Source organism: Miniopterus natalensis, chromosome 14, assembly GCF_054644295.1.
Source record: "Miniopterus natalensis isolate mMinNat1 chromosome 14, mMinNat1.hap1, whole genome shotgun sequence".
NCBI lineage: Eukaryota > Metazoa > Chordata > Mammalia > Chiroptera > Miniopteridae > Miniopterus > Miniopterus natalensis.
The window spans coordinates 9,067,976-9,090,531 of record NC_142094.1 but is presented as its reverse complement, the minus strand read 5'-3'; the positions used below and the strand labels follow the sequence as shown (position 1 = coordinate 9,090,531).

Genomic DNA, 22,556 nt, shown 5'->3' with positions numbered 1-22,556 from the left:
TTGTGCCTACAGCTCTGCCGTCCCGCCTGGCTGCGCTCACATGGCTTCCACTCCCAGGCTGGCCAACCATCTGTAAACAATCACCGTTTACTGGGGGGGAAAGAAACTCACTCACTGACACCTATTTGCCATTATATGTTACCTGTAAGATATATAATCATTAAAACAATAATCTTTGACACTTAGTATGTGCCCCCAAAATGTGCTAAGCTCTATACATGTAATGGTAGAGAAGACGAGATGTGGTCCCCTGCCTACCAGAGGGAACAGGAGCCCAGAGAAGCGCCCAGCTGTGCCAAGGTGGCAGGGCCGTGGTCAGGACCAGGTCCATACTGGCCACACTGCCCAGAACCTTGGGGGCAGGGCCTTTCAGTGCATCCCCTTCTAACCCATCTCCTTGCAAAGAAGTCCAGTAGGGTCAGGCACAGTGAGGGGCAACCCTTTGGGGGCAAAAGCAGCAGAACGGCAGGGAAGAGGGAGAGCTGGTCAGATGCCAGCAACTCGCTGGACCCTTGTCAGCAGGACAGCTGATCCTTTCTGGTACTTTTTAAATGAGCCCCCAGAAAGGCCTCCCTGGGCTGCAGTCTTAGACAAAGGCCTCCCACGGGATGGGGGAGGGATCACCAGGCTAAATTACACTCCCTAAGAAATTTGCAAATGAAAGGCACTCTTATTCCATCTTTAGGGCGAAGCACTGCCCCCTGCTGGCCCTTGCAGAATAGACACCCTGCAGAGAGAGGAGGGAAGGATCTGGGCCCCCCTCCTACAGCGGGGTTTCTGCTACTCCTCTGCCCACTGCTTGGGAGGCCCCTGGGCATGGATGCAGCTTCACTACCGCAGAGGTTGGGCTGGTGAAGACAAGGTGTGTTTGAGGTCACTGGGGCCCAGAGTTCTTCCTCCCTTTGCCTGAGCTGATGCTTCTGAACCTCTAAACCGAGTGATTTCTGCCTGAGGTGGGGCCAGAAACACCAGGTTGTGACTGCTGGCGGCCGAGCTCTGTCTCTGAAAGGAGCCTGCTCTGTTCAGTACCTGGGTGAGTCCTTGAAGACCTGGGCGAGGCTCTGGCACCCTAGCTGAGGGGACAATCAGTAGATCTCTAAACCACTTGGCCCAGGAAATTAGCAAGAACTTGGTGACTGAGGGGAGGGTGGGAGGGAGGGGTGGCAGCCAGCTGAGGGGGTCCATGCGATCAGGATCAGAAAAGGGCAGACTGGCACTCAACTCCCAGGCATCAGCTCGACCCGGGGGCGGTGGAGCTGCCCGGTCCTGTACTCCTGAATCCTCATGTCAAGGGGAAAAGAAAGCAGAGGCTGGATCTTCAATGATGCACTGAGGGAAGCTCCCAACAGCCAAATGGCAAGGGCTGGGGAGAGAGGGAAGAAGTGGGAACTCTGAGACAGGCGACCAGACACAACACAAGCCAGGGGAATTCGTAGGCGTGTCCCCAAGGGCACTGGGCTATGCACAGGCAAGAAGGGGGTTATGAGGTGTGTCCCTCACATTCGTACAGGGCATTGATGGCACCCGGACCACCTGCCTCTGAAGAGGTGGTTCTCCCTTGCCCCCTCCTGGGTCATACCTGCAGGAGGAAGCGTGCCTGCCGGAGCTCCCTGAGGTCACCGTAGCTGTGACGTTGGCACGAGTAATGGTCGGAGGACCTGTCTTTGCTGCACAGGTTGAAAATGAATGGATCACTGATGCTGAAAAGAAATAAGACGTGTTAGTGAGAGGGTATCTGGTGGGCTTGTCCCTCTTCCTGTCCTGCAGCCCTGCCTGAGTTTCTGAGACACATTGGGGGTCACCGGGAGCAGGGTGCCGCTGACCTAATAAACCCTGAGTGCCTGTCCTCGTTAGCCCTGCCCTGAGCAGCAGGATGAGGCACCAGCCACACCGGGTGAGAAGACAGAAGGGCAAGGGGACAGCCTCCAAGACAGACAGCAGCCCTTGCTGAGGAGTGTGTGTAAGAGTCCCTCTGGGTACAGTGGCCTAAGTGGACTGAGGGGGTGGGGAAGAGTAGAGGACACACTCTAGTCCCATCTGGAGAAATTTCAGGCTCTGGAAATAAGGCAAGAAGATGAGGAGACTATGAGAAAGTTGTGATCAGCATGGCCTCAGGCAGCGTGGCGCTGGGGGCGCACCACATGGGAGAAAGTGACAGAGAACACCCGAGCCCACAAAGGGGTATGCACAGGGCTGGGATGCCAGTGGGCTGGGAACGATGACCACGGCCTCAGCAGTGGCTCTAGAGCAGGTGCCCAGAGCCAGGGACCAGCCACGTGGCAGCAGAGGCCAGGCCGAGCCCCTCTCAGACGTCAGAATGACTCCCGTGGGAGACAGGAAGAGGAGGGGGAGGGAGGGTCTGAACTGGGTGAGTATTTGTCCCCCAAGGGTGATGTCGGCACCCGAAGTAGCTGAAATGTCCGTAGGCAGCCACACGAAGCTCTTGCCAGCAACACAAAGGGCACTTGAGAAATAACTATGATTCCAGTTACAGACACTTACATTCTGAACCTCTCAATGTGGTAACTTCAGATTGTGTACATGACCACAGAGCTCTGATAAAATGCCCTTGAGAACCTGAGAAATGGAGGGCCTCCCAAGCACCTCAGCTTCAAGAAGCACGTGTGCCTGTTGCAGACCCAAAGAGCCAGGAGCCGAAGGAGCCCCGCCCAGGGCGAGGTGGCAGGAGGGGAGAAGACTGTGCTCCACCTCCTGCCACCCCAGCTCCAGCTGCAGCCTGAGGCCAGCCTGCGGGACAACCATGCACTGGGCCTCTCGGTCACGCCTCCAGGGAAAAACTGAGAAAGCAGTCAGGCCCTCACTTGGGCCAGTGGGACTTCAGTCCCTGGTCATGGTCAGGGTGGTGTCCAGCGTCTGCAGTGCTAAGAGCTTGGACTTGCCGCTACGCTGAGTGGTGACTGCTGGGTAGAAGGGAGAGTTACCCAGGAACACAGCCTGAGCCCACTGTTTAGTCTCCTGTGCAGCCAGACCCCAAGGAGGTGGATTCCAGTCCTTTGCAGCCCTGCCCCTTCTTAGGACGGTCCTCCCAGGCGTCCTGCTCAGAGCCATGTTGCTTTAGGACTGATCAAATACAAATGTGGCTTTGGTTCTGGATGCTTCTGCCTGGAGGCTTTAATTCAAGCCTACTTCTGGCTGAGGCCCCTGTTTGTTATTTTACACCTCCCTTGGGGCAAGATCAGCTTCCCCTAAACTCCTCTGACTCCCAATCGGCCATGCAGGTGATTCTAGTTCCCACCCTTGGCTTACACCAGGCAGCATCACTGGCCAATGGCTGATGAGAATGACAGTACTCCGTTATCCAACTATTATTGTCGCCTAAGATTCAAGGATTGTCAGAATTTATACCTAAAATGTCTACCCAGAATCACTCCCTAGATCACAAGCTCCCTAGCAGACTCAGCCCACGTCTGACTTGCCTCTTTGCACCTATGGAGTCGACCACAGTGCCTGGTATGAGGCAGCTTTTCAGTATTTGTCGAACTGAACTAAGCAGAGAAATGCCTTAAAATGCTGACTGAAGCAGAGGGAACATCTGATGAAAAGCACCCTGTTGCAAAGGGCTGGTTGGATGGTTTGGATTGCCACCAAATGAGTCAAATGCTACACCTTCTGACCTTGACTGCCACTGTTATGGGTTGAGTTGTTTCCCCCCACAGAGATGTGTTTAAGTCCTAACCCCCAAAACCTCAGAATGAGACTTTATTTAAAAACAGGCGAAGACTGGAGGTAATAAAATTAAAATGAAGTCATTAAGATAGGCCCTAATCCACTATGACTAGTCAGTCTCCTTCTATAAAGGGGAAACTCGGTCACAGAGCTAGACACGCGCAGAGGGGAGATCATGAGAAGACACACAGAGAGAAGATGGCCATGTGACTGGAGTGATGTATCTACAAGCAAATGGACACCAAGGATGGGCAGAAACACCAGAGGCTGGAAGAGGACAGGAAGGACTGGCCCCTAGAGCTGCAGAGGGCGAGTGCCCTCAGACCTTGCTATCCAACTCCTTACCTCCAGGACTTCGAGGCAAATATCTGTGTTTCAAAGCCACACCATTTTTGGTACTTTGTTAGAGCAGCCCTAGCAACCTAATGCAGTCAACCTATCCAGCCTAAAAGGGATTCCATGAAAGCAAAATCAAGCCTTCTTGGAAGGTTCTTGGTTTCCGAGGAAAGTTCCAAAGTAGAAATGTACTCCCTGCTGGAGAGTGTGCAGTGTTCTTGAGTTTTATTTTGAGTACTTTAAGGCACATCCGAGAGCCCCTTTCAAGGTCTAGTGCTCAGCTGTACTCAATTTGACGGCAGCCTTTAGAGAAGCACTTCAGGGTCGACTTAGCTTTATTTTTAACTGGCTTATTTATGTATCTCCCTTGGTCTCTGTGGTCAAAAGAAGACTTAATCCCCATTGATCTGACAAGATCGAACAGCCGTCTCGGAGAGCTGCGTGTGCAGGGTGCCAGCAGCTTCTTGGGGCAGCAGACCAGACCTCGAGAGAAAGCCCTGTCTGGTTAGCAAACACTTTTTTGAGGTATGGTGACTAAAATTACCTGTGCAATCCCCAAATGATAGTCCAGGGTCATAATCTGTTCTCACTCTACTCCTACATGTGTTCTAGAAAAGCACACTTCCAGATGGGGGAGTCTCCCTCCTTCCAAATAAAGACAGTACATGCAATCTGACAATGGGCTTCAGTTAAAAGTGCAGATATAGTCGATCCGATCATTATGAGATGCACCTCATAAACACAGTTTTCCTAATCAATAAAATCTCATCTAACGCTAACTGGATTTAAACCAGAGGTGAGTGGCGAAGCAATGGACTGTGCAGGTCATCACACGGGCCACCAAGACACAGGCTCCATAGGAAGCTTTCATCAGCTCCCAGGAAGGCCAGTCTGCAGGCCCATTGTCCATATTGATCAGTATCAATAAAACACGAGCCTGAAGATGGGATGTGTGCCAAGTATTAATTACGCCTCTCCTGCCTTGGAAAAGCGCAGAGGACTCCCAGCAACCGGTAAATGTTTGGAATGAATAAAAGATGAAAATTAGCAGAGAGAAAATGCCAAGCATTCTAAAGCAAATCTAAATCAAAGGAGGGTGGGCTGACATCTGTTTTTCCACACTCCTTAGACTCCTGCCTCCTGACATAGGCTGGAAATGATATGACAACTGGGAATGAAATTCTTAGGTATTGGCAGGCACGACCCTGACTCCTCGGCAATAGTCTACAATGGTGGTTCTCAAAGTGTGGCCCTGAACCAGAGGCTTCAGCATCAGCAGAGAGCTTGTTAAAATCTCAGTCCCTACCCCAGATCTGCCAAGCGAGACGCTGGGGGAAATGTGGGTCTAGGAAGCCTGTTCTGACAAGCCCTCCAGGTGGCTCGAAGTAAGTTGATTTGAGAGTCCCTGGGCTGTCTCAGAGAGTTTTGTCGTCATTTGAGCCTTGGCTAATCAGAAACGTCCAGGCTGGTCTCTGGATAAAGAAATCCTCAACCAAATTTTTTCAAAAGTGATGTTCAACTGAAAACACAACTAGAATGAACTCCTAGCAAAAGTCCAAACACGGTCAGTTTGATTTTGAATGGCTGTGCTCTATAAACACAAGAGAATTAATCAATAACAGCCTGATTGAACCAAAATAGACCAAATACACTTGATCCTAAAAAAGAACCTCAGAATTTCCTGTGAGAGACCTCTGGTGATAGTTGGTACAAAATGACTCTTCAACTTTCTACCCAAATCTTACCCATCCTTCAGGACCCAGGTCTTCACCCACTTCCTCAGGTAGCCCTTCTTCACCACGTCTCTCAGGTGTGGGCCCTGCAGTCTCCCCACAGCACACATTTGTCCTGTGATGCCAGTGTGCTCCCAACTCTGTCAAAGGGGCCTGTTATGCTCTGGTTGCACTTGCTGGGCAGGAAGGGGCAGTGCCTGGTGTCCTACATCAGAATGAGCACCTAGCGAGTGTCGAGTGAGTAAGCTGACGGGGCTGCAGTCTATCACCCAAATGATCTCAGGAGACACCCCGCTGTCCTGGGGTGTTCTCTGCACCAGGAGAGGCATGAGCAGCCACCACACTGTTATCCATCCCAGAGTATAGCTTTGGGGAACCATGGTCCAGGACGCCTAAGCCTTAGGTTCTTCTGTTTTATCTCTTGGTTCAGTTTCAGGCCCAAACCCAAGCCCACAGTAAGAGCAAGGTGGGAGGGGCAGGTGTGGGGGTACTGAGAAGGAAGAGTAGGGCTCAGGCAGGATCCACGGGGAGGTGGGAACTCACTTGGATAAGCAGTGCCGGGTGCAGTAGACATCACCCACGGGAGAGAGTGTAAAGTTCTCGCAGATGTAGAAGTGCTGGCTGCCGAAGAGTAGGAGCCCTTCGGAGACCAGGTGGCCCTTCACAATCACCAGGGAGTACTTCTGTGTCACCTGGAGGGAGAGAGCACCTGAGTCAGGCCATGGACAAGTGAAGCATGTCTACCATTTTTATGAAGGGCCTGAGGGCATTAGGGGGTCACCCGCTGGGCACTTACAGGGAGAGTAGCACTTATAAGAATAAAGCCACTGCCCCCAAGCTGCATGCTCATCACAGGTTAAGTGGCACTTCTGCACCCAGCACCGGTTTAGTTCATCTCCCGAGGCCCCTCACCCAAACCGTGGTGTGCAGATGAATGAGTGCTCAGTGCTGTACTGAGCACGCTGACAGCCTCTCTCCCTGGAAGCCCATCCACAACCGCGGTCAACGTTCTGTAGTCAACAGTGAGGAACACTTTTGAGGTACAGCCTGCTCTCAGTTACAGGGGGACAAGACAAGCAAAACCCTACTCTCTGGGACTTCAAGTCCAGTAGGGGAAGACGGCTGCTAGACAGACATGACAAGCAGTAAACGATGACAACTGTGATACATGCTGAGAGGAAAGAAAATAGGGTGGTGACAGGCAGGGAGAAACATGGGCACTATTTTAGAAAAGTCCTGAGAATGGAAGGACAGAAATGGGGCAGCACGGACAAGCTGGGAGAAAACGTTTCAGGGCAAGGGGATCCCATTCGGAGCCTAGGCGCGGGGAGAGCAGAAAACAGGTCAGCGTGGCTGACAGAGTTGGAAAGGGGGCATGCTCAGATCGGGGGGGCCTAGGTCCTTGGTAGGGCCATTGGGTTTTATTCTGGTTACAACAGAAAGCCAAGGAAGGGTCACTTCTGAAAGACGACATTGGCTACTGGGTGGAGAAGAGATTGGGAAGAGCCAAGAGTGGAAGGAGGGCGGTCAGTCATGGGGCCACGCCGTGGTCCTGCGGAGGGATGATGGCTTTGGATGGCGTGGCAGAGGGAAGTGGGAGGAAGGGGAGATGTGGTTGACTCCAAACAAGAGGAGGCAGAATCGACAGGAACTGCTGTAGACAAGCTGGGGCGGGGTGAAGCGCTGAGGATGTCTCCTGTGGCCGGGAGTCCCCAGCTCCCCTGGAAGCCCTGCCAGCGGCGCCACCATTACCATGCTACTGTGCTGAAGGGGACCAGATGTGCCACCCCTAACATGCTACCCTGGCATAGGGGTTATTTTCAGTTAAAGATACTTGAAAAACAGCAGGTACAAGTAGGGCCCCCTGGCCCCCTTTCTTCCTGAAAGCAGGCCGCGAGCCTCCCGTGTGAGAGACGCCCTCCCTAGTCCGGAGGAAGGACGTGCCGATCACCAGAGACAGCCGGGGTGACGGCTGTGCAGCCTCCCTGGCGGCCTGTCCTCCCTCCAGCCTCCTGCAGACGGCAGTTCCTTCCCGACGGCCGCTCGGTGTTCACAGCAGAGCAGCACTGACGCCTGACCGCATTTGAGGGCTTCTTTCCTCTGCAGGCGCCCATGTGCATGTAAAAATAAAGTGTGCGTCCTGTCCCCCGCCGCTCTGTGTTCCCTGGCTCCGTCCGGGCCAGCGGACGCTCCGCTAAGCGGTGGAGGGGACGCGTGGCCTCTGCCCAGCGTGTTTACCCAGCGTCTCTTCCACACAAACGACACCCCCACACTGACTGTCGGCACCTGGCGTTCTCCTTCAACAGCCGTCCTGGAGCCCCTTCCAGGTCACTTCTTGGGAAGTTGTCCCACCTCAGTAATAGGTGCAGACCACCCCTCACGCAGTGTCCTATGAGTTACTGGAGCAACCCCTCTTAGTCGGGGCTGTTCTCCAATGTGCTGACATTGCAAATGATGCCGCAGTGACCTTCCTGTGCAGTGTCACTTTGAACATAAGTGGATCTGTAGGTTAAATTCCAGGAAGCAGAGTTTCAGGTCCAGGGTGCGGCATTTTAAACTCTGGTAGCTGTTGCGAGACTGCCTTCCCGCAGTGGCACGGTTGCTCTCCCATCGGCACTGTTAGGGCATTTTCTCAGTTCACGTGGTGAGATGTGGGACGGGCACCAGCCTTGGCCTGGGTACCCCCAAAGCCTCTCCCTCGCCGGGTGCCCCACCTTCACCCAACCCCTGTGGTTCCACAGCAGGGACGGAGCATGTCCCCAAGATCTCCTGGCGCCTTCCTTCGGGGAAACTAAGTGACGATGAGAATAAATGAAACCGCAAGAAAAATGTCTGGTGAGAGCTGGGTTAATAGCTTAGAAATTGATTCTGCTGGAAAAGAATGGCATTTTAGAGCCTGGAGAAGGAACCAGTGAACTATCACCTGCTCCCCCATTTAAACCTGCCCTGGGAGGCTCCACCTCCAGTGTACTGCTGATTAAGAAATCTCTCACGCCGCAGGCCTATCGATCATTTTAGGAAGAGTGGAGCTTCAGCTTCATAAGTGGAGCTTCTTTGAGATGTGCGAGATGAGACATTGTCCTGACCAGGTAAATAACTGCGCTATGCCCACACCTGGCCCTGCATATAAGGAGCAGGTTGTCTGGAAATCCCAAATGCCAGAGCTGAAGGTACTGGGGCAACAGTGCAGCGGGATGCTCTGCGGAAGGCCGGTCTTTGGAGTCGGGCCTTGGGTGCACATCTGCCTCGGGGGCCCGTCTGCCTCGGGTGCACACCTGCAAAGGGCAGGTCCAAGGCAGGTGCCCAGCAGTTCTTCCTGGAGCTAGTCACCTGCAATCAGCACAACACCCTGATTTCACAGCTGGACACTGAGTGCACCACTGTCCCATGAGGGCCTGGAACAGAGCTAAGGCGTCCATTCTCATACATATGTGCAAAATCTACTGCAGAGAGCAACTGAGGCTGCTCACGTGCATCCCACGTGCCTTCTGGGCATCTTCTACCTGTCTGGACCTGCTATCCGCAGGTTCTGTTACCCCGGCAGATGGAAGGAGTGTGCCTGGTTCTCAGAAAAGCACAGCTTGCTGAGGAAGAGTTAGGTCCCAAAGGAGAGAAGAGATATAAATTACTTTTATGTTGGTCGCCTGTGAAGTCCGGCATCTACTCTTCCTACCCTGATCATGTGGAGATGAAGCATTCAGTCACACTAGTAATCAAAGGAAATATATTAAAACAATAAGGAGGTGCTATTTTTATACACCAATTTGGCAAATCTGAGGAGAAATATAACATGTGGATCTCTTTGCATCAGTTCATCTCTTAGGCAGAGACAAAGAGCAGGAAGCCCTGCCTGCCGGCACACACCACTCCCACTCCCACGCCTGCACTCGGGCGCCCGCCCAGCCTCAGCCACGCGGAGACCGAGTGGGAAAGGATGGGCACTGCACGGTACACAGGGGGCGTGTTACAAGTTCTGGAGGCTGCTCAAAGCGCAGCGTCCAGCATAAGCTGCCTGGACAAGGATCTGTTCTTGTGATTGAAATGAAGCAAGTTTCCAGCTGGGGCAGCTCTGAATGCTGTAAAACCTGGACCTGTGGGTCTCAGGGGTCTGGTCAAAGTTGGTGTATATAAGAATCACCTGATTGTTGTTGAAGTTCAGATTCCCAGGTACATCCCCAGAAGTTCGTGTCCTCTTGGGGACAGGTGCAGAGTGGGCCTGGAGTTTGCACTTTAACAAGCAGCCCAGGTGGTTCAGATGTAGGTTATGTGAGGACTACACTTTGAGACACTGACCCGTGAACATTAGTGAGGCTGTGAAAGCCAAGGTCTCATCTCAGGAAGCATGTCCCTCATACCTTATCAGTCTGCTCCTGAACTCATTGAGCTGAATGTGCAGTGTGTGTCCCACACACTGTTAGGTGCACAGGGGGCCGAAGCCTTCGTGGTGCCCAGGGTCCAAGAGGAGAGAGGGAGGAGTGCAGACGGTCCTGGCACAGCATGGCAGGGCAGGCTGCAGGCTCTCCGTGGGTACAGAGCAGGGTGCTTGGCCCAGATAGGGTGAGAGAAGGGGCTGAGGTAACATCAGAGAAGTGGTTTCCACAGAGGTGACCCCAAGGCTGGGGTAAGGAGTTAAGAAGATAAAAACAGGAGAAAGCATTCTAAGGCATAAAGTCTAAAGCCAGCTGAACGTGTTTGGAGATTACAAGTAGTTTCGTATAATTAGAGTACAAACTCGGGGAGGGGGCACACCCACACCCGAGCACATGTGTACATAAGGATGCGGGAAGCAGGTCCAGGGAGGGGCTGGGCCAGCTCAGGAGTGGCCTTGTGCACAAAACATGCCAAAGAGCTTCTCAGAGGTGTTAAGCGGGACAACACATGCAGCTCCACATTCTAGAAAGTGGGCCGGCCGTGGCACTTCACCCAGATGGGAAGTTAAACGTGGAAAGTCTAACACACTTTACCTTCCACAAACATCCTCCACGAAAAATGCCTGGGAGGAGATCTCTGCTGTCCAGAGCAGACATCTCCCTTTGAGCCAATACCTTTCTACCAAGATCAAACTAATATTTTACACTGAGTTTGTATACAAATAAGTAATGTTTAGTTTTAACGTAATTAAAGGGAACAGCGGTAGTGAAAAGCACTCTAACTTGAGCTCTGACTCTGGCCAGCCTGGGTCACTGCCACGAGCAGCTGCATGGGGCACAGGGCCACCCCGCAGTACAGTGGCCAAGGCGGGTCACAGTTGACATGCACTGAGGGAACCACCCTTCATGTCACATGGAGCTGTTTGCAGAGAAACGTGTTTGTGTTCTGGGAATCATTAATCAATGACTCAAACGTAGCACAAAATAATTCCTGTCCCAGGTATCGCTGGAGGCGACCAGAGCTCCAATGTTCACACAAAGAAACGAGTTAAGCTGCTGTCACCCTGGAGCCCTCGGCCAGCTGCTTCCCCGAGGCCTGTGCTGGGGAGGGGCCCTCCGGAGGCCTGGAAGGAGGCTGTTCTCAGCAAAGGCCATGCAAGTGAGGGTTTCTGAGATGGCTGGAGAGGAGGAGCCAGGAACTCCCCGTGGGCCACCTCCCACCTTAGTGACGGCCCGCAATGTGAAGGCAGGTGCTCCCGGGTTTTCTGAGCACAGCACACCTGCCACACACCCTCTCCTATGACAACAGGCTTTATGACAACATCTGAATTAGGGGAATTCCCAGCTTGCATCCAATACCTGCTAGAAAATGTCTCCACACAAGAGAAAGTATCAGCCAGGAAATGCAGGAAACACCTCCCTACACACACACACACACACACACACACACACACACACACACACACACGAGGGAGGGAGGAGGGGCCTCGGTTTCACCACCTTCAGTCCAGGCCCACACCCAGCAACTTCCCTCTTTTCCACAAAATGTTGCATTTTGTAGGGGCCCCAGGCCAGCAGGCCAGGTCTCCCATGGGCTCCACCCTGACCCACTGTTGCACTATCACCATCTCAGAAGGGAAACAGGCCCATGCAGCCCCTCCAGCCTCCCATTCCGCGCAAGCTCGCACCACAGCACCTCCCTAACCCCACCTCCCGGCAGCATCCCAGGGCGGGTTTGAATGAGGGCCCCTCACTGTGAGCACTGGCTGACGGGCATTGTCCTACTTCCTCAGGGCCGTGGCCTGGGGACCCGGGTTCACACCCTGCCCCTCCTCCCTTCTTGGAGCAGGAGAGCAAGTCCTAAGGGACCATTAAGAGAAGAGCAACCACCACAGTGACAACAGCGGCCATAGCCACTGAACTCTGCCCCACGCGGGCACAGAGTTCTGCAGAGGAACACACAGCACCTCTCTGATCTTTGACACAAACATATGGGCCAAGGATGATATCCCCAAAATGCTGGGCCTATAAGTGGTGCAGGTGGGGTGGGGTGGGGGTGGGGGTCTGTATAGTGGTCTGCCTATGGCATCGCCCACCCTGTCCCCAGAGAGCCTGCCCCCAGGCCCTGGCCTCTCCCCCCACAGCTGCTTCTTGGGGGAGCAGATGTGTCTGGTGGTTTGGTTCCTCTGGTTCGGGAGGAATTCAGGCTGAATCAAGAAACAATCTCTCCCACAACTTACCAGGAAGCCAGAGGTAACAAGCACAGCCCAATGGCAGGAATGAAACTAATTCATGAAAAGAGCAGTGCAGACAATGGCAAAGGCCACCTTGCCCTTGCAGCTGCCCGGTCTCCTGCTTAGGCTCTGGCCCTCCTCTGAGTCCCACCCTAAGCTGGTCCCTTCCCTCCGCAGGCACGGGGGCGCCAGTGCTAAGTGGAAACTAGAGGGCTCCTGACGCCCCTTCTCTGCCCTGCTGGTTCTGCTCGCCTGCCTGCACCCGGCGCTCCCGCTAGCACAGCGAGCCCGCTTCTGACAGCTCCCTGCGTGCAGCACGGAGACCGAAGACTGAAGTTTAAGTACAAGACAAGGAGGCTGGAGAACGGCCTCTCCCTGCTCCTGCCCTGCCTCTCAGGAGCTGGGAAAGTCAGTCATCTCTCAGGAGCTGGGAAAGTTGGTCACCTCCTCTCAGGAGCTGGGAAAGTCGGTCACCTGTGGGCTTCGGGCTCTTGCTCTCCCAACAAGACCTCTGAGGGCAATGTCAGTGGGTGAGACAATCAGCAAAACAAGACTCTCTGAGACCAGCGCAAGTACCAGGGCACCCACCTGCTACACAGACTGGGGCTGGGACTAGCTCTTGGCTGTGACCATGGACACCAGACCTTGCGCACAGCCAAGCCTGGTCAGGGCTGGAGCCAGCAGGCAGGCCTTGGGAAGTGCACAGAGCGGGGCTGTTGCCGCAGCTCTCCTGGGAAGAGCAAGGAAAAAGGATTGGACATGGAGAGGCCTGGGATGGACCCTGAGGGATACCTAGTGTGGCCGGCAGTATCCCAGAGATGTCCCGCCAGAGCCACTCTCGGTCAGCCCAGCAAACTCTCACCGAGGCCCTGCTTAAAGGGACCTACACCGTCCTGAGGACTGGCGGTGTAACGTGAGCTTCCCCGAGGCCTGAGAGGCGAGGGCTGTGGGGACAGCCTGCACATGTGGGTCAGGGTATCCAAGCACACCCACCAGGGCCCCTCAAGCCGTGGGGTGTACCCCTCAGGGCAGTGAGGCTGCAGGCGGGGGTCGAGATGCTGAACTATGAGGCCAAGAGTTCTATGTTGAAAACTGCTCTCCAGGTATTGTAAGGGCTAGAGCACATTTCACTTAAAGGTTTCTTAGCTTGATTTATGCCTTCACAACATCGGATGCAGGCGTGTGGTTCCATTTGCAGCCTGCCCTGGGCACACACATTCAGGAGCAGGCACCTCGATTCTTCATAGTAAGGGAGCGACCACCTTCCATGTGAGTGAGGAAAGCCTCGTTCCCTCATGTCCGATCGTCCTGAGAGCAAAGTCCTGATGGGCCGTCTTACCTTCTCATGATCAAGAAGCTCTTGTAAAATAACTTGTCTCTCCCGACACAGTTCCAAGAAATCTTCGGAGTGCTGGCTTTCGTGTAAGGCAGGAAAGAAGGTCAACTGGGTACAGTCTGCTACTGCCCCGTCTCTCCTGCTCTCAGCTTCCCTCAGGGTCAGCTCATCTGCAAAGGCACAAAGGGACACAGTTTTGGCACCAGCCACCTGATGCCACAGGGGTGGAGTGCAGTTGGGGCCTGAATCACTGGGAAGAGCTGCAAAGTCCAGGGAAGACGAGACTGGCGTGCGTGTCAGCATGTCCCCCTGCTGCGGCTGAGAGTGGACACCACCCCTCCAGGTGTGCCCAGCCCCGGCTGCTCTGCCAGGGTTTGCTGTGTCTGAATTTCACTTTGCTCACTCTTTGAAAGTGTTTTTGTATGTTTTTTAAGTTACGGAAGCACTATGTTCTTATTGTAAGAAAAACTTGGAAAAACCATGAAGTGAGAAATAAAACAAATATATACCCAGAGACAGTGTTGACAATAGCAGATCCCATTTAGAAAGCGCTTTCTCTGTGTGGGGGCTTGAATGGCCTCTTTCACCTAGTCCTACCGAGGGTGGATTTTCTCAGCCTGTCTGCAGACGGGGAAACTGAAACAGGCGAGTACTGCTCCAGGGTGGTGTGGCTGCTGTGAACTGAGGCGAGTCTGAACCATGTGAGTCCAGAGTCCAAGCTTTCCAAGTCTAGGCCATTCATCACTGTTCACAGTTTGGTTTATTTACTTCTGATATCTTTTCTGTACACACATGTGTAAATACACACACGTAACTTTTGACATAGTAGAAATTATACAGCATTTACAGTTTTTCTTTTCTAATATTTTTTACTCAAAATTATACCATGAGCACTTTCCCATTCCACAAAAAGTTACTTGCAAAGAATATACCATTGCTTGGCATTTTTATGACCACTTAACCCAGCTGCTGTTTTTGGAGATGCAGGCAGTTCTGGTCCTGTGCCACTATGAACACACTGGGCTGGCTGCTGTCATCATGTGCATGTCTACATGTATTTCCCAAGGACGTCCTCCTGGGCCGTGCACTGGGCACCAGATAAGCACATACCTACGTGCATTTCCAGATCCTACTCCTCCACCCTGCCCTGGGTGTCCACCTGCCTGCAGTGGTCACACTGCACATGACTGTGAGGTCGAGGGGTTACCAGCCATTTTATTTATGCCAAGATGCTCACCTCTTTGGCCTCAGCCCTACCTGGGACTCTCCCATCTGGGTGAAGGAAGGGCCTGAGGCTCACAGCAGCAGCCACCCAGGCTTCCCCCAGCAGGGAGAGCGCTGCGCACCCAGGAAAGCACAGCGGAGAGCCCTGGGGCCTCTCTGCTCCACTGACGGAGCTCCCTGGGGACCAGAGGACGCAGCAGCCCCCACCCCCTCTGAAAGAGAGAGCAGGCAGATCCTCATTCTGAACTTTGAATTGTGGGCTTGGGGTGGAGAGAAGAGAAATGGATATTACAATGTTATCCTAAGTCCCATACCACAGCAAGACCCCCAGGTAACCCAGGTCAGGGCCCAGGACCACACTTCTGGACAGTTACTGCAGGCTGGCACATCAGCCAGCCCAACAGAGGCCCAGGGCTAAGGACCTGAATGAGACAAGGTGATCAACACTCAGAAATTGTCATTTGGTTAAAAATATGACCCTAGCTGCAGCCTCAGATACAGTGAAAGTAACAGACAGGGAGTGTCCAAAGTCAAAGGCAATCTGGTAGAAACACACAAAAGCTGAAATACAGTGTGCACGGCTCATGTGTGTGCGTGCGTGTGTGTATTTCAATGTGTTCATGCTAAAACAACCTCTGAAACTAAAGGCTGTATTTTCAGCAAATCAACTCAATCAAACTCCTCCATGAAAAATTAAATTATACAACTAAAGAGTAAGCACAAACATAAAATATGACTCAAAATACTTTTTTATTGGGAAATAGTAAACTAATTTGTGGGTTCACTTGCTGCAGTTTCAGTTACCTGCAGTCAAACACGATCCAAAAATAGTAAATGAAAAATTCCAGAGATGAACAATTCATAAGTTTTAAATTGTGCGCTGCGTTGAGCAGTGTGATGAAAACTCCAGCAATCTCATGCCCTCCCACCCAGGAGGTGGGCTGTCCCTTTGTCCAGCGTCTCCACGCTGTAGATGCTCCCCGTCTGTCGTCCCTTAGTAACCGTCTCAGTTATCAGATCAACTGCCGTGGTATCACCCTGCTGCGTTCAAGTCACCCTTATTTTACTTATTAATGGTCCCAATGCACAAGAGCGGTGATGCTGGCAACCTGAATATGCCCAAGAGAAGCTGTGAAGTGCCTCCTTTAATTGGGAAGGGCTGTGTGCGTGTGTGTGTGTGTGCGCGCGCAGGAAAACCACAGTGTGTGGTCCTGCAACGTACCCCTGTGGATAAGCGGGAGCTGCTGTAATAATGAACATTTTATCCGTCATTTTTGCAGTCAGAACATTCAGTGTAAGAAGTATTAAGTATCTAGTTTACCCATTTTTACTCTAAAACACTCACTATTTTCCTCCTCTGTGTTTGGGTCACATACTGAACATATATTTGTACTGTTTGGTGGGCACTTTTAAGGTTTTCCTGATACAGCAAAGTTTCCCCCCAAATTTTTGTTGTTGCAACATTAATATGAAATTCTGCGCCTCAGGGAGTCCTGGGGTCTGGAATAGGCTCCCCTTCATTCCAGGAGCACAGTCAGGGAGAGTCAGCACTGCCCACACCAGACCTGCAGCATTTCCTTCCTCCAAAGTACTGATTTCATATCTTTAATATTCTATTAAATAAAACAAGAATTGGTTTACTTTTTTAATAAAAAATAAATTGATAAACTGAATACCTTTGTTTTCAGCATTTGTTTGAGAAATATCACCATTCCCATCGTGGCTTTCCTGAAATAAAATCAGAGAAAAGAGGAACTAAATCCTGGGTAGTGCATATACGCACCCCCACTCCACAGGCCCATGAAAGCCTGCACATGCATGTGACCCCTTCAAATAAATCACAGGCTCAAGACTCAGACACAAGGAGTGAAAACACTAAATCCTAAAGGACCACAATAAAATGCAAGTATTAATGTTCCTGAGTCAAAGGGGAAAAAACCCACAATCTTCCAGTAAGTAGAATTACAGTAATTACCAAAAATGATGCCAAAATGGGACTAGATATCATCGTGGACCTGAGGTGTGGGCCACTCTGGAGAGGGGCTCAGGGCCCAGGGTCTGGTTTCACAGGCGGCCTCTGGCGTGGCCACCAGCTAATGTGCCGGCTGCTTACTTTTCCCGCCTCCATTTCCTAAGAAATGTATTGAAGGAAAAATACTAAAAAACCACCAGATGTCTATTGACAATACATTAAAAATTCAAGTGTCTACTGAATAAATGAATAATAATTTTTTCATTGGGTTTTATAAAGGATTTAATGTGGATAAAAGATTCTTCTGTTACAGACTAGAAAATAAATTCAGCATTGTCTCGCCTTCCACTGTTTGGAAGGCTGGCTTTTAGAACATCTTAAGTCAGGATTGTTCGATGAAAAAATAAAAAACTATTAGATTTTTCTAGATCCACTACCAATCCAACTGGTTCCCCATCCTTTAAAAGGCAAAAATGTCAGTTTGCTGACACAGAGTTCAAGCTTTAATTACAGCAACCCCCCAAGGTCTGCCTGGATTCCATTGCTTGGGAATTCAGTGCAGCTTTGATGCCATTTGGACTAAGTGGGTCACCAGCTCGAGCCTGCAGAAATAGCTGAGTTCAAGATATTTCCACTGTAAAACTTGTCATGGGATTTGCTTGTACAACAATGCCCATGGCAGTGCTGGTCATGCCTGCTCTGTGACAAACAACTGGGAAAGCTGACAGTGACCATTACGTGGCTCTTTCCAAACACTGGACTTTGTGGATGTCAGCGTGGCCTGGGGCGGTGAGGCAGATACGAACCACTCACCCACTGATTCAGTCATTTAGGCTGTAGTGACCGCATCCCTGCTCTGTTACCTGGGAGGTGCCAGAGAAGCGATTCTCTTTTCTGTTCCGCAGCATCAGGAATAAGTGAGAGCGACTCTGCCTTTCCCCACACACATTTTCTCTCCTCCCTGCCCACACCGAAGCGCCCTGGAAGCCCCGGGAAGAGTGCTGGTGGAAGCAGCACGAGCTGGAGGAGCTAGGGGACACTGCCCGGCCCGCACACGGCCCGCGGGAACGAGCGCCGTCCCGCTGCGTGGCCCGCTCACCTCCAGCGTCTCCGCACTCAGGGCCTCCAGCGGGGACAAGCGTCTGATGCGTTTCCTTACGCCGGCGGGTCCTTCTCTCCAGTCCAGTTCCCACCGGGAGTGGGGTGTGGCCTCTGCTGCCTGGCCCCACATGCCCAGCTCTCCAAAGAGCTGCTCCTGGATCCTGGCCCAGGCTCTGGCTGCCTTGACGTTGCCACATCTCCGCCTCTGGGAAACAGAAGTACAACGTGGTCCCTGGACATGTGGCTCATGAGCCCGACCCTGAACCTCGTGGGGTACACAGGCCAAGCCCCTCATAATTGTCTGAGAAAACTGGCCGCTATACGCACCCCAAGGACCCTCAGAGTGTGTAGTATATTCTCTGGAGCCAAGAACTGGCCACAGAGAAATAGGTTTCTTGGTTTTAGACCATTTAATCCAGGGGCGGAAGGGAAAACCATCAGCCTCTGGAATTCAGAGCCTTGTGACTGCTGGTGCTGGTCAGGGAGCAACAGGTCCAGGCCTGATGCTGGCCATCCAGTGGACTGGACAGCTCATACAGAGGGTATTAGACCAGGTTACTTGGCTTAAGTTGACCAGAGCCTATTTCCCCCCCACCCCTGGGCACCAGTCTCACCAGTCCTTGACCCCTCCCCCGCCCCAGTGTACCTATGGCTCCTTGCACCCTCTCCTCGCAGGACATCCTAGTATGGGCCTCATTACCCCGTTTGTGGTTGTTTCCTTACTCTGTTCTCTATCAAGTTTTAAGAACCCTGGAGGAGTGCCATAATAGTCTCAGCCTTTCCTATACCTTGCACAAGCTTTGGAACAGAGAAATTATAAAGTAAATAATATAATTAGTAAGGTTCTAGTACTATATGTTGTGTTCTGTTATTAGCAATCATTTTTAAAAATTTTGTTAACAACAAAACCAACTGAAGATAGCTTCTTCGCCAGCCCATGAGCACCTCAGGGGCATTTCCTCCCAGCCGCTGCCTCGGTGCTGTCCAGTGCTCTTTACCTTCCAGTTAGAAAGCATTATTCCCCTTAAAGATGGGGACCCTGAGGCTCAGACTGCAGGCCTGGGGAGAGGCAGCCAGTGCTCTTGACCAAGATTGCACAGACACGGTGCCTAAGAGATGTCTGAAATCTCTAGACCTGCCCTCATCACTGGCAACCCGCTGCTCTTAGGACAAAATGCAAAAACCCTAAAGTGGTGACGACACTGTCTGCTCCGGCCCCACCTCATCTGCACCCTGTCCCTTCCCGGCTCAGGTCACCAGCCACTTCTTTTCCTTCCAGCTAATCGGTGACATTCAGCTTCCTGCTGACTCAGGACCTTCAGGAATGCCCTCCCCCCAGCCGAAAACGCTTCCTCGGGACACCTTAGTCCACACTCCTCCTTCCTCGGAGCCCGACTTAAAGGTCACTGCCTTCCCGGCAGCTTCTGATCTGCCCACGTTAAATTCTTTCCTGTGTTATAATCTCTCATTGTACCTGCACTTTCCATGTGTGCTCATCACAAATTATAATGATCTATCTATTTCTGCAGTTATTTACGTACATTTCTCCTTTAGAGTGAGGCTACCTGAGAGCGAGGCCCATGTCTGCCGTGTTTCAGCTTCACCCCGAGCTCCCAGTGTAGGGTCTGGGCCACCCCAGGTGCTGCGTGGAGAGACACAAGCCTGTCTCCTCAGCAGCTCCCAGTGTGGATCCAAAGCTCCTCACACAGCTCCTGAAGTCTGCCTGACTCCTCGATGACCAATTATCGACTTGGGCAGTCTCAAACTTAAACCAAAGGCCCTTCTGATTTTTTACTGCAGGTTCAAGGTGGATTCCAGTCTCTTGTGTAGAGAAAGGAAGTCTCTTGGTTTTTTACCTGTACGTGATCTTTGTATAAAGATGCATAGAGCTCCTGTCCTCTTCTTCTGTAGTTTTCGATGCATGACACAAAATCCTAGAGAAGAGAGACAACCATCCACAGCTTAGTGACAGCCGATGTCAGATAAGAACTCTGCTCTGGTCAAGTCCATCGCAACCTTGTGAATCAAGCCTTCACCTAAGCTGATAAACTCACACGCATACTTACACGTCTGTGGGTTCCTTCCACCCCCAGCTTGTAGCAGTTAAACCCTTCCCCCAAGATTAATAGAAAAGCTGGACCTGAATGATCTTCTGTAAGACAACAGAGAGCTACCAAGAGAGTCGAGACTTAAGGAGCCAAGGTATTGGAGAAAAAAAACCAACAACACTCCCTGAGATGTTCTCAATGTCCAATATCTGTGCTGTTTTATTTTCCTTTGAGATGTTTTCAAATTTGCAAATAGCACAGGAGGCTGAGAAGCTAAACTGAAAGAAGCAGAGACTCTCAGCAGAGCTTTTGGAAGTCTCGGGTGGCCAAGGAGACAAACCTGGGGTTCAGGCTCACCAAGTCTTCCAGAACATAAGGGACCAAGAACCCAAAAATAGTGCAGTAAAGAGAAATAAGCCTGGCTTTCTGCATTGAGGCCCCCCCCTTAAGCAGTTGACAAGTCATAAGCAGTGTGGGGCTGAGAGGATGTTTCATATTGACGAGAGGGCCAGTACACCAAGAAAGTATGTTCTCAACATGAGGCATTTACAAACTCAGCTTCAAAATATGTAATATACAAAGTGACAGAACTAAAAGGAGAAACAAATGTACAATAATTCAGGAAGGTGTTAACTCATTTGTCAGTAACTAAATGGAATAATTAAAAAGATAGAGATATAGAATATTTGAAGAACATAGTAAGCAAACTTGCCTAATCAAGTATAAAAATATGCAGAAAATTTAAAAACTGCAGAATACACAAATGAAGTCACTACTAAACTTTACTGCATGATGAAACATGAGGCAAGTTTAAGATAATTTCAACTGACTAAAATTCTACAGAATATATTTTCTGAACATGGTGGAATGAAACTGTAAGAAAATAACAAAAAGAAAATCCCCATATATTTAGAAATTAAGCAACGATATTCTAAATAACCCATAGGTCAAAGAAGAAATCAAAATGGAAATTTAAAAATACTATACTATATACTTGAAATTTGCTCAGAAGGTAGATCATAAGTGGTCTCATCACACACACAAAAAGGTAACTATGTGAGGTAATAGACATATTAATCACCTTGATTGTGGCGATTATTTCAGTGTATATATGCGTCAAAACATCAAGTTGTGTACCTTAAATATATACAGTTTTACCTCAATAAGAATAAAAAAATAAAAATAAATTTAATTTAAATGAAGTAACTTTAAAATATTTGTGTCAAAGAGCCTCTCATGGAAAAAAGTAAAGTTCTCAAATCAATAATCTAAAATCCCATTCAAGAAATTAGGGAAGCCCTAGCCAGTTTGGTTCAGTGGTTAGAGCATTGGCCCGAGGACTGAAGGGTCCCAGGTTCGATCCAGCCAAGGGCAAGTACCTTGGTTGCAGGCTCCATCTCCAGCCTCAGTCGGGGCACATGTGGGAGGCAACCAATTGATGTGTCTCTCTCACATCGATGTTTCTCTCTCTCTCTCTGAAATGCAATGGAAAAAATATCCTCGGGTGAGGATTTAAAAAAATAAAAAAATAAATTAGGGGGAAAAAAAGGGAAAAGTAAATCCAAGGCAAGCAGAAGGAAGGAAATTATAAAGAGAAGAAATCAATGAAATTTAAAACAGAAACGAGGGAGTAAATCATTGAAACAACTGGTTCTTTGAAAAGATTGATAAAATTTACAAACCTGTAGAAACACTGACAAAGATAAAAAGAGAAAAGACACAAATTGCCAATTTCAAGAATGAGATAGAGGCTCTCACTACAGACCCTACAGACATCAAAAAGATAACAAGGGAACTGTACAAACAGCCATACACACATAAATGTGACAACACAGATAAAATGCTCAAATCCTTTACAAAACACAAATTACCACAACTCACAGTATAAAATAGATCGTTGGAATAGCCCTATCACTGTTAAGGAAATTGTATTAGTAACTTATTTTTAAAATTTTATTTTTAAATTACAGTAGACATAAAATATTATATTAATTTTCAGCATATAACATAGTGATTAGACATTTTTATACCTTATGAAGTGATCACCCTATATCTAGTACCCATCTGACAATTTACATAGTTATTGCAATGTTATTGACTGTATTCCCTATGCCATACTTTATATACCTGTGACTGTTTTTATAACTGGCAAATTGTACACCTTAACTGCTTCCCCCATCCCCCCATCCCCCCATCCCCCCATCCCCCCATCCCCGCATCCCCCCATCCCCCTATCTGGCAACCACCAGAATGTTCTCTGTATTGGCCTGGTCGGGTGGCTCAGTTGGTTGAAGCGCTGTCCCATGTACCAAAATGTTGTGGGTTAGATTCCCAGTCAGGACACATACCTGGGTTGTGTACAGGAAGCAACTGATTGATGTTTCTCTCTCTCTTTCTCTCCCTTCCTGTCTCTCTAAAATCAATAAACATATCCTCAGGTGAAGATTAAAAAAAAATGTTCTCTGTATCTATGAGGTTTTTTCTATTTTGTTTGTTCATTTAATTTGTTTTGGTT

At 50.4% G+C, this 22,556-nt stretch overlaps 1 protein-coding gene across 2 annotated transcripts in view; it reads right to left on the bottom strand.

The window, feature by feature from the left end:
* The window catches only part of WDFY4 (WDFY family member 4), a 240,722-nt gene that overhangs the window by 77,186 nt on the left and 140,980 nt on the right, over positions 1-22,556 (bottom strand). For both annotated transcript variants that reach the window (XM_087824106.1, XM_087824105.1), the window contains 6 exons: positions 19,850-19,927; positions 17,992-18,198; positions 16,597-16,648; positions 13,700-13,866; positions 6,300-6,448; positions 1,580-1,700 (listed from right to left, as the gene is read on the bottom strand). In XM_087824106.1, the coding sequence (XP_087680232.1) occupies positions 1,580-1,700; positions 6,300-6,448; positions 13,700-13,866; positions 16,597-16,648; positions 17,992-18,198; positions 19,850-19,927 (774 nt within the window). The remainder of the gene's footprint in view (positions 1-1,579; positions 1,701-6,299; positions 6,449-13,699; positions 13,867-16,596; positions 16,649-17,991; positions 18,199-19,849; positions 19,928-22,556) is intronic.